The following is an 11291-nucleotide window of genomic DNA, read 5'->3' as shown; positions in this document are numbered from 1 at the left end:
GGGGGGGAGAGAGTGTGAAAGAAGGAGTATAAGGAGAGGATGGTCAGGCGTGGATGAGTAATCACACAAGATACAAAACGTGGCAGTAAACTAATGTCCTACCTTAATGCGTTCAATCCCTGCCTCAATCCTCAGCTGTTCCACCAGTTTCCTGGCCTGGGCGATATTATTAGTGGTAGACATACTGATCCATCAGACTACACCAACACAGGAGAAAACTGAATGAGAGAGAGAGAGGGGGAGATGAAAGTTTTACTACACGGACAATATTGGATGATTTTTCATCAAATATCGGGTGCAGGACAGGGAAGGAATAGGTGTCTCCTGGCTACTAAAATGGATTTAGGAACATAGTTTTGCATGTTCAGACTGACAAGCGGTCAAGTTGTTGATTGTTGGTGGTGTAACTACATACATTTACTTTAATACTGTACTGAGTATTTTAATTTTTCACCACTTTATACTTCTACTTCACTACATTTCAGAGGGACACTCTACTTAATTTACCCCACAGCTACAGCCACTTTGCAGATTATAATTTGCCATATGTTCACATTATAACATAGCATGAAATATGTTAAAGGTTGAACTAGTTTATAATAAAGTACTTTAAATGAGCTTTGCCAACTACTGTGTGCCATTAAAATGCTGCATGCAGTATTAGGGATCCAATAATATAGTATATAATAATGTACTCTAACAAGGACCATTTTCTGCATGAGTACTTTTATTTTTGCTACTTTATTTTTTGTTGATGAAACTTCTTTAGTTTTAAGCAAGTTTTTTCATCCTTGACTTTTATTTTGATGAAATATTTTGACATTGTGGTATTGATACTTCTAAAAAAGTGAAGGACCACTGTTTGTTGCATATTAAACAACACACTTGTGAGTTGGAGGCTCAAAGATCAGATGAAGGCCATGTATATCGCATCAACATCTGTACGTTTCAAAATTGACCAGATTAAACAAAGACAAAGTTTATTATGATTCCTGATATAATTATTTCACTGACTTCAGTAGTAGTGTGCAGTAGAGTTATAGCACCACTATGAGGTTACTACATGGTAGTGCAACACTATCAATGAGTGAAACATGACAGTTTCTTGCCCAAAATACAGTTTTTGGAGGTGATATGCACAATATAACGAAAGATGGAGGTTGCAAATCACCTCAAACATTATGATCTATGCTTGTCATTCATGCTCAATATTGGTAAATCTTTTTTAGCCTGTAGGAAGATAAATACACAGAGATAATAGAGTGTTACCTGACTGATGGTAGGCAGACTCTCTGAACACAAACGTGACTGGATGGAGAGGACAATCTGAGTGGTGCAGTGGACAGTTGCCAAGTCAATCGACAGAGCTGGACGGCAGCTGAGCTCACATTGGCTTGTCTCTGTGAAAAAGGAGAGCAGGTGAGATGGCTGCTTACAAAGCTAGTTTACAGACTGGCAAACATTTTATACATTTCATTTTATTTATATAATTTCAAATGTTAGTTTCTATTTGTAGTTTTGTATACCTGGAGTTCTAAAACATGTTTGATGTCACAGATCCCAAACACCTTTTGGTTTTCAGATTTAGCTCCATGGTCCCATATGGGGAGTTTTTTTTATATTGTTTTAGTAATTAGAGTGACATCTGCATTCATTCTTGTACTATTTTGAGTTGGGATAACTGCTGACTTCAGTTAGAAAAATCACACCTTGCATTTTGTCCTGCGTAGGGCCCAACGAAAATGCAGTTTGTAATATTTTAATATAAAAACTGCAAACACTTTGAGCTCATGAGGGAGGAATTTACTTCAATGCCAAACTGTCATCATGAGCCTTATCATTCGTATTACAATATCTGTCATCACAACTTCATTTTTCTTCACAAAGCACCAGTAATCCCACTTAATTGATTAGATGACAGAACATTCCTGTATCACTGATCCCAAAATTTTTTTTCGAGTCCTTTCATACCTGTGGTGTCTAAAACTCATTTAAAAAACTCCAGTTTCTTCCTTTTACACTTCTGTTAGCACAGCGTAGAAGTTTCCCCACCGGTACATATGATCAAAGCACACCTCGCTCCTCACGTACATCACTATGAGTGTGTTACAACTGTGTCTCTCACTGTGTCTCTCTGTCTGTCGCCATCTCTCTCCCGGGAGGAGAGCCCTGCTTTAATTACTCCTACTGTGGAGTAGCTCAGAGATTCATGTCTGTAATTAGGGCTTTTGTGTGTGTGTGTGTGTGAGAGAGAGAGAGAGAGGAGGAAGTGAATAGACATATAACACCTGATAAAATAATCTCTCTCTTTCTGTCTTTGCACAGACATTTGTGTTATTATACTTGTGAAGACATTTATTGATTCTCCCCCCAGTCTAACCATAATTCTGAATCCTAATCCTAATCTTAACCCTGAGCCCAAATCGTAATCCCTCAAATTACCCCCACTTTTGTCGTGACCTTTTTCTGTTCATTTGTTCTCTCTCACACACTTGTTTTTGATGGCATTGCATTGATTTAAATGAGTTCCCTGAAGATTATGGATGGGTGTATCGATACTGCTAATACTTAAAGTCTTGTTTTCAGTATCAATACCAAAAAGATACCAAAAAGAACACATTAGTGTGATGTTAGATCACATTCTGGAAATGTAAATACTCCTTAGTTCCTTATTAGTTCAAAGAATTGACACAATAAACTTTTTTAGAATACAAACTACTGCAAAATGTTCCTGAACATTAATCTAACCACCATATACCTAAAGCCAACCCCGACCTGAATGTAATCCTAGTTTTAACCCTAAAATGTAACGGTTTACCTTGTGGAGACCTGTTATTCGTCCCCAAATATGAGGTGAGTGTCAATAATGTTACTGTGTGAACAGATGAATGTCCTTAAACGTGTTTATTACAAGTGCACACACACACAAACACGAACACACAACCTTCCCATAACAACATATCTTCTTATTCTCTTTCATGGTTTGAGGAGGGTCCCTAAATCATCCCACATGCAGCGTCTGACAGCCAAAAGAAGAATATAAATATGAACAACAACAACTCCTAATAATAAACCAAGTAAACACCACGAAATCAGCCAGGTAAACTACCACAGAGCTGAATCAACACCAGTCACAAAAAAATAAAACAACAAGCTTATTGAACAAGTAGTTTCTTTGTGTGTGTGCTCTTATTTTGTTGCCAAACTCTTATATAGGATCTGCTTCCTCTAAAATAATAAAAGTGCCACCTTTTAACATAACTGGGCATATATTGAAAGGAGGTGACAACTCCTATCCTCCTTGTTTACAAGCTGTTGTGCCTTTCGCAAACTTTAGCTTTTTTGAAAGTGCACATTCAAATGCAAATGATGGTTTTGCTCAGAAATGTATGTTTTCATATTTTCTCATATAAATAAGCAACAAAAGACAGTGCAGTTAAGAAATATATTGCCTAAATCACTTTTTTTCCACACTTCTGTGATATCATAAACCTAGTGCTTTGATTTCTTCAGCCTGTTGATTTTTCAAACTTTCTGCTATGGCGCATTCCGCGCTGAGAGGAAGAAGCTGTACCCTTAAAAACCAGCACAAATGTTGAACGTTTGCCCCCTCCACAGCCAAATCTCTCCTCTTCTACGCCCCCCAAAATGAAAACATTTGCTTGTAAAGCCGATGCACAGAAGCTAGAACCTATACAACAAGCTGGTCATTTCTCTTGGCCTGGACCAAAAACATCACCAGAGATCTGGACAGGCCCCGGCCAGCGAATGAGCCTTGCGAGCCCACAGCCGCTCTCAAGACGCGCAAAAATGCATCAATCCTTATTGATCCTAGCTGCTCCTGAGCGCTGATCGGGCCTGCAGTTCGAAGCCATGTCCTCCGCTATAGGCCCTGCTTTCTGCTCCACCGTGTGAAAACACAATGCGGGCATTTTGATGGATAGAACAGCATGTCCTCTCTCTCCCATGGCTATCCACACTCCACACACACACACACGCATACGCACAGGCGCGCAAGCACAGGCAGACCTTGTGCACATATCAAAGCCAGGGATATTTTCCCAAGTGAAGACCCGACTAGACCGCTTCAGGACTGAAAATAGGCCCTGATTGTTAGCCGTGGGAGCAGGGTGGTGACATGTTTTGAGGGAGGCAGGCTCCAGCGGCCAATATGAACCCATCCAGCGACAATGGGCACAAGACTGGAGCGCATGCCTTTATGTTCCGCTATTATGCAAATTGATCGGGATACGGCCTACTTCAGTAGATAAAATCCAGAGGTTTTTGGATACAGTGGCTTGCGCGTCCTCAAGAGTCCAGCCGAGCTGTAGGAAATCTTCCACTGACCCTGTCCCCGGTCCTCCCCACCCTCTCTGCCGGCAAAGGGTTGGGGAAAACCGGATTCGTGACACTGATGAAGCCCCTCTTCGCTGCAGCCGCCCTCGGTGACGAGAAGCCGGGGTTGCAGAGGCGCACAGACGCGTTACAATTATTATACACAGGGAGAAAAATACCCGAATATCTCCAAACTCACCTCCGAATGCGCTGTATTGGTGATTTAAAGGGCCAGATCCGCTGGTTTCTCACCCTCTCTGCTCGTTCACTCCCCGTCTTCACCGAGCCAAACGCCTCCCCCTCCGTTACCAGTGTCTGTCCACTCCTCTACCCCCCCCCCCTCCTCCTCCCTTCCCTTCCCTTCTCTTCCTACCTCTCTCCTTCTCCCTCCCTCCATTCGATCCGGTGACAGCACCTTTAACCCGCAGGGGCTCAAAAACAAACAAATTCACGCAGATCTCCCGAATGCATCCTCGAAACAGGAAGAGCCTGAATAGATGTGTTTTCCAATTATTTTTGATTAAAGGAATAATAGTAGGCCTATATTTAATGGGAGTCATCTGTTTTGTTGGGGACCTCTTTTCTAATCCTGTAAGTTTGGACATTTTAGTGGATATTTTAATGGGTGACACTTGCATGAATGAAAGCCCCATTCAAAATGAATGGCCTGATCTCAGTGTGTTCACATTTATTTAGCAATGAAGTAAAAAAAATAATAAAAATAAATAATATATATATTGCTTGATACCCCCTAAAAAAACATGTCTTTTTGTTTAGAGGTTAAATGGCTTTATCTTCCCACCAGCGGATTTAATATCTGATCTTTTTTTTGTATCTATTATTATTAATTATAGCTGCTGGCTCTGATTCCATGCAGATAATTAAATTATTTATAGGCTAATAATAATAAAAATGTAGGCTATATTGCTTCAGCATACATGCTCACTAGTACCCTAAATGCAGTAAGATAGTACATGTTTTTCCAGGGGTTCAAGCGTCTAAATATGTGTTTTTCTTTATAAGCATCTTCTTTGCACAGGATTTAAGCTACTAGGGACAACACAAATAAATAAATGAAGACAGTAGTGCAAGACCTCTACATATTTCCTTACATATTTTTTTAATTTTACTGTAAACTACTTCAAATAAAGCACTCTGTCATTTCTCTGTTGCCATCATGGCCTAAAATAAACCATATTTCACAACTCTACCATGACCTTAACCCCGCTCCCTATCCAGCCTGCAAGTTGTGTATTTCCCCTCTGTCGTGCACATCTGGATCTGTGTACCTCTCAGTGTAAACGACTCGCCTCCACATGAGTCCGCTGCGCTGTGCTGCCACACAGGGGCGCCATTGACCCAGCTGTAGTTCCTTCTTCTCTTGGGAGGTGTGGGCCGCTCCTTTCTATTCCTGGCAGGCCCGGCGCAAAAACACGCATCCTCCGTTTCCACCGAGCTGTAGTCCACTCCTCCACACAGAGCTAAAAAGTGCTGCATCTGCTGCCTGATTATTGGCAGATTGTGGACCATTCGCTCTGTGGTGAAGAGGACATAAAGGTCTGGTGTGTAGGATTTTTTGGGATCTTTGTTTTTGGGCCATGAAACCCTGTTGATGCTGACAGAGATGGAGATGTAGGTACATTCAGTCTTAGAGCTGCTTTGATGCAAACATGCGCACTTCTGCAGCCATGGCTTCACGTCTATGGAAACCCTTTTCTAGCTCCTTATTATAACCACAGGAGAGCTATTTATAACTCCCACAGAGTACCGCATTGGCCTCATTTCCACTGACGTGTGAAATTATGCGTATGCCTATACATTTCTCCTTCATTTGCTCACCTTTTAGCTTCTTCATTTGTCTCTCTTTCTTCTTCCATTTCACCCCCTGTATCCCTCCCTCCCTTCCTCCCCCCTGAGTGTGTCTTGTTGAAGAGACAGTGTGGTTACAGTGGATTACAGCAGAGCTCTTCATTTTCTAAGAAATCAGCGGTGGAAGCCCATGAGTCACAACCAAAAGATGCTCTCAGGCTGACAGAGGTGGCACCCCCATCCACCCACCCACACAAACCTTTTTCTTTTCTTTTTTTTTGTATTTTGCTCTGAGCCGTCATGTGCATGCTGGCAGGCGTGTCTTTGACCTAATACATAGACTTCCCCTCGTTGGTTAGAAGCACAAGTGTGTGTCTGCGTGTGGACAAGAGAATGGTCTCATTAAAATCCAGCAGAGGGGTTGCCACACTGGCCTCAGGGGAGAGAGTTTTTTGTTGTTGTTGTTGTTTTTCTTTTTGTCTTCCTGCGTTGTTGTACTCCAGCAGCAGCCTGGGAGACCTGCGCCTGTCGTAACGCATCTCTGTCCCCACGGTCAGACCACACTCTGATGCGACAACCGTCGTCAACGTCACACCGTCTCCATAGCAACCGCGCTGGGCACAGCATCCCCAAGCAGATGTGAGAGTGAAAGGAGGGAGAGAGGTGGTAGACTGGATCCAGCATCCTACTATGTTCTCCAGTAAGGGGGTTAGCGTGCAGGGGTTGGTGTGTATGGCAGGTACATGGCCCACAGTACTTAGCACTTAGCACATATTTGATGTACTTGTACTTTACTTTGAGAGTATTTTATACAACTTTATACTTCTACTCCACAACACAGCCCTAGCCTAATGGCCTAATAGCCTATTTGTCTGACAGCTTTACAACTGTAAAATTCTACACATCAATAATAACAATCCAATAATATAATTATATCCAATATACTTTGATTGATTGATGTTCTAATAGGCTAATGCATTGGTACTTTTATGTAGGTATGTTGTCAATCCAGGACTTTCATTGTGAGTAATTTTATATTGCAGTAATGCTGGTTCTATTTAAGGATCTGAAAACAGTATAGCTGAGGCTGATGAGAATGTCATTAGGTTTTCAGTTATTTAGTAAAATAAAAATACTATTGGACAAGGTGAAATTTTGTTGGTGCTATGGCATTAGAGGAAAAGTCAGGGTAGAAAGACAGTAATTCATCCTGAGGGGGACATGAATGTTCGTACCAAATGGCATGGCAACCCATCCGGTAGTTGAGAGATTTGACTCAAACAAATGTGGCGTTAGAAGAAAAGTCAAGGGAACACATGAAGTCATGAGGATTCATCCTCTGGGAACCATGAATGTCTCCAAAATTTCATAAGAATACATCAAATAGTTGTTTGAATTTGGACCAAAGTGGTGGACCGACCAGTCATCCAAAAATCAAAAAGACGAGAAACACTCCTCAGTTCACATTTTTATTAGGAAAATCATTTTGCAGATTTGATTATTATTATCATCTATATATATATATATATATATATATATGTTATTTTCAGTTATTCAGAGGATGCATCAGCACAGTATATCTTAATAGGAAGACTATTGCTAGAATAAATATCTATACATCATAATTAGTTAAATAAAAAAAGTCCCAACAGAAAAACAAACAAAAAAAAAACCAATAGAATAATTTACAAAAAACAATAAGTGCTTTAAAATAAACAAACCATTTGCAAAACTGAAGCCGTAAATGCTGCTGAGGAATTTATTTAAAAAATACAAAGATGATTCACAGTTTGTGTCCTTGTTCTCATGCTGGCTGGAACACCAATAGGGACCATGCAGGAATGAAGAGCCAGAGTGACAGGATAGTACCAAACTACATTACCCACAAAGTCTATATGCCCCACTTTATGCCCCGTCCACAAAAAACAGCTTGTGAGGATCTGAGGCGATCAGACAAGATGTAAAGGGGTGAGCCGGAGAGGTTAACAGGGTCAGTTTTCCACTCATCCTCCAACACTAATTTTTCTGCCCGCCTCTTAGCGCAACTCAACAGGACTGTAACCTGCCCTTGTTGGTGGAAATGAGTTTATGGAACATACCTTACAACCTTTCCTGTGTATTTAGACTTTACTGACTGCCCTTTGTTTCAGCATCACGGCATCATGTTTCCCATCCTGCTATGGAAGGACACATGTGAACCACGCTTCCTCTGCTGTACAAGACTCTTCAGCAACATGACCAACATGTGAGGTGAACTTTACCTGGTTCTAATTTAAATTTTGGTTAAGTGCTCCCTATGTAGGTTTCTATGGAGACCCAAAGTGCTCAATATTAAATTAATAAAGATGACATTATGAAATAAGGAATCACACAAATTACATAAAGAAAAAATATATAATTAAACCACAAAACTGTAAAATAATAATCGAAAATAACAAAGTCTTAAAGTCTTTAAATGAAAATTATTTTTATCTTGCTTCTTTGCACAATTGCATAATTTCATTGTAGGACATTTTTATTTAGTTCCATTTTCTTTTCCAAGTTCTTGTCACAAAGACTGTTTTTATGTCACAATTTTTCTCCCTAGTGATTGTTTATTTTATAATCCCACTTTTCATCAAAACAAACAAGGAACACATTCACAACTGGTTCTGTCCTGATTGACAGACTTGGTGATGAAAAGTGGTGTTATAAAATAAACTGTTCAAAATAAAATTGACATTTGGAAATTAACAACACTGAATTAATTGAAAATGACCTGCAATAAACTCTGTCATTGTGAAAAGAAGCAGAGTAAAAAATGAAAATAACAGCTGAAATCTAAACATTTATTGTATTATTACAGATTGTATCTAGTCATTTTACAGCACCTTATTTAATTAATCTAATATTGAACGCTTTGGGCCTCCATAGTTCCCTCTTTAAAAGTCAATTAGCTCTTTTTCTTGCAGAGAAAATTATACCATACTTTGGAAAAAGCCCAAAGTTTTAACAACTTTATGACAGCTGATGAAGTTGACATAAAGTCTTCTCTGAAGAAAACTCAGGTGACGGCACCTTCCCACCACAGATCATTTCCTCTGCACTCTCTCATGTCTGAAATATTAAGTCCTTTGAACACTATTTACAGCTATCTACAATCAGATGTGACCATGGTCGGCCTTCAGTCTGTTCAAGTGCAACCGACTCACAAAAACACGCACACAAAAAAATTATTAAAAAAAATAAGGGGATGAATGTGAAAGAGACTCAAGATTTCCGGGGGCAGACAGCTGATTTATGGAGAAGTAATGCTGACAGTGGTGCCTGTACAACAGCGCAGAGCAGAAAAACAGCCAGTGAGCCAACGAGACTTCACTGACAAGGCCTGTGTGTGTGTGTAAGTGTGTGTGTGTGTGTGTGTGTGCACCTAAGGGCATGCAGTCTGTCTATTTTGCCTCCATGCCTGTTTTATGAGCCTGTGTGTTTTTATATGTGTGTGTTTGTATGTGTATACGGGTGTGTTTGAGCAGTGCGGGATGACTCATGCAGAAATGTGTAGGCATTCTCCACAGGAAAGCTTCAAATAACTGACAGACATTTCATATAAGATGGTACAACAGCAACACACAAACATGCACACACACATTCATGCAGGCCAGAGTGAAGGAATGCAAATAGGTGGCTGATTGCGCACATACATGGATGCACTCATGGTCACACACACACACACAGACGCAGGCAGCAGCAATGAATATGCTCCATTGACAAATGAGATGAAACAAGCCATGGGAGGACGGGGGCAGAGGTGTCTGTCCTGATTCATGCCAGCATTTAACTCACACAGCCCAGAAACTCAACTGATGCTCACACACTTCCCATGCACGCCTCCCCACATGCAAGCACATTCTAATCCTAAACAGGCCGCGATCAGTGCAGCTTCACTCCATATTTTCACACTATTTCTATTAATAGCACAGCTCCCTCTCTAGCTCCAGCTTGTTGTCCATACTGCTCTCGCACGCTGTCTCATTGTTTTTTCCCTCCCTGTTGTATCATATTCCACGCAGGAACATGAACAACAACGTCTCCGATAGACGTCAGCAGACCAACAGATTGCACAAACATGCGATGCAATCTGGCGTTTGCATGAAGCATCCAGAGGTGTCAGGCTGATATTTATGCAGGGTGTGCATCACTGCTGCCGGTAGCTACACATCAGATCAGACCGGAACTGTCTGGTAGTTGTTCCAGCTTTAGTTTTGTTTTGTTTAAGCTTTTTGACCTTTAGATGGACACAACAGGTAGGTACATGTCAGAAATCATTCCATCCTTCTAGTATCTTAATTGGCTAAAACAAACCCAGACAAATTTCAAATACAACTTGTTTTTAAAAAAAATATTAATTGATGAAAAAAAGAAAATGATAGTACGAGTGAGCATCCCTGGCATCTAACAGGTAAAGGGTACGTTTACAATGCAAATTTTTGATTTTAACAGGACCTCACATTAGTGCAAAGTACAACACATCGATAACAACGGATTCATTCAGCTTTTCAAGATAAAAAAACGTAACAGCCATGGAGTGGAACCTTTAGTTACATATTCACATTTTGCTAGTATTATCTGATTGATAGATCTGAAGAGTGGATGTGTCAAATACAATATATCATTATTAAGCTGTATATTACAGTACATAGCAACATCGAACCTCCTACTGTAACAACATTTCCTGGTTACAAAGGACTTATTCCCAGAAAGACAGCGGGTACAGTTTTCTTTACATGGGTAACATCTTACTTGAAGCTCTTATGAACATTTCATTCAACTACCATATGCTTATTTACAATAACTACACATTTGAAATAGTTCTTATGTGGGGGGGGGGCGTGAATAATGCAGGAGGGACATTCTACATGGTGCTTATAAATGAGGCATTGCTGATTAATAAACAAGTCTTCAAGTAAAATGTCACCCTAAAGTGCCCAGTTGTTGATTCTGCTGCACACATAAAGACAGAGAAGGAGACAGATGAAAACAGTTGCTGTGCTTTTTCTTTTTTTTCCAGAGAGATGGACACACAGTTAAAAGGGGCATCATCTGTGTCTTTGGGTTTAACAGTACAGGAGCAGATTATCCTCCACCCAAATTGTTGTTAAAACCGCCTG

General features: G+C 40.4%; 1 protein-coding gene across 4 annotated transcripts in view; it reads right to left on the bottom strand.

Moving 5' to 3' along the window:
* gng7 (guanine nucleotide binding protein (G protein), gamma 7) overlaps positions 1-4636 on the bottom strand; it is a 10396-nt gene extending 5760 nt beyond the window's left edge. Inside the window, exons 1-3 of one of the 4 annotated variants that reach the window (XM_035673852.1) lie at positions 4535-4636; positions 1270-1400; positions 103-218 (exon numbers count right to left, since the gene is read on the bottom strand). In XM_035673852.1, coding sequence (XP_035529745.1) covers positions 103-183 — 81 coding nt within the window. In that variant the 5' untranslated portion in view covers positions 184-218; positions 1270-1400; positions 4535-4636. The other 3 variants (XM_035673853.1, XM_035673854.1, XM_035673855.1) reach the window with 3 other exon arrangements.
* Positions 4637-11291: the final 6655 nt, after the last annotated feature.

The sequence above is a fragment of the Morone saxatilis genome, unplaced genomic scaffold, assembly GCF_004916995.1.
Source record: "Morone saxatilis isolate NCDOM2014 unplaced genomic scaffold, NCSU_SB_2.0 Contig3, whole genome shotgun sequence".
Lineage (NCBI taxonomy): Eukaryota > Metazoa > Chordata > Actinopteri > Moronidae > Morone > Morone saxatilis.
Note: the sequence above shows the minus strand (reverse complement) of the source record. Positions and strands in the feature narration are given on the sequence as shown.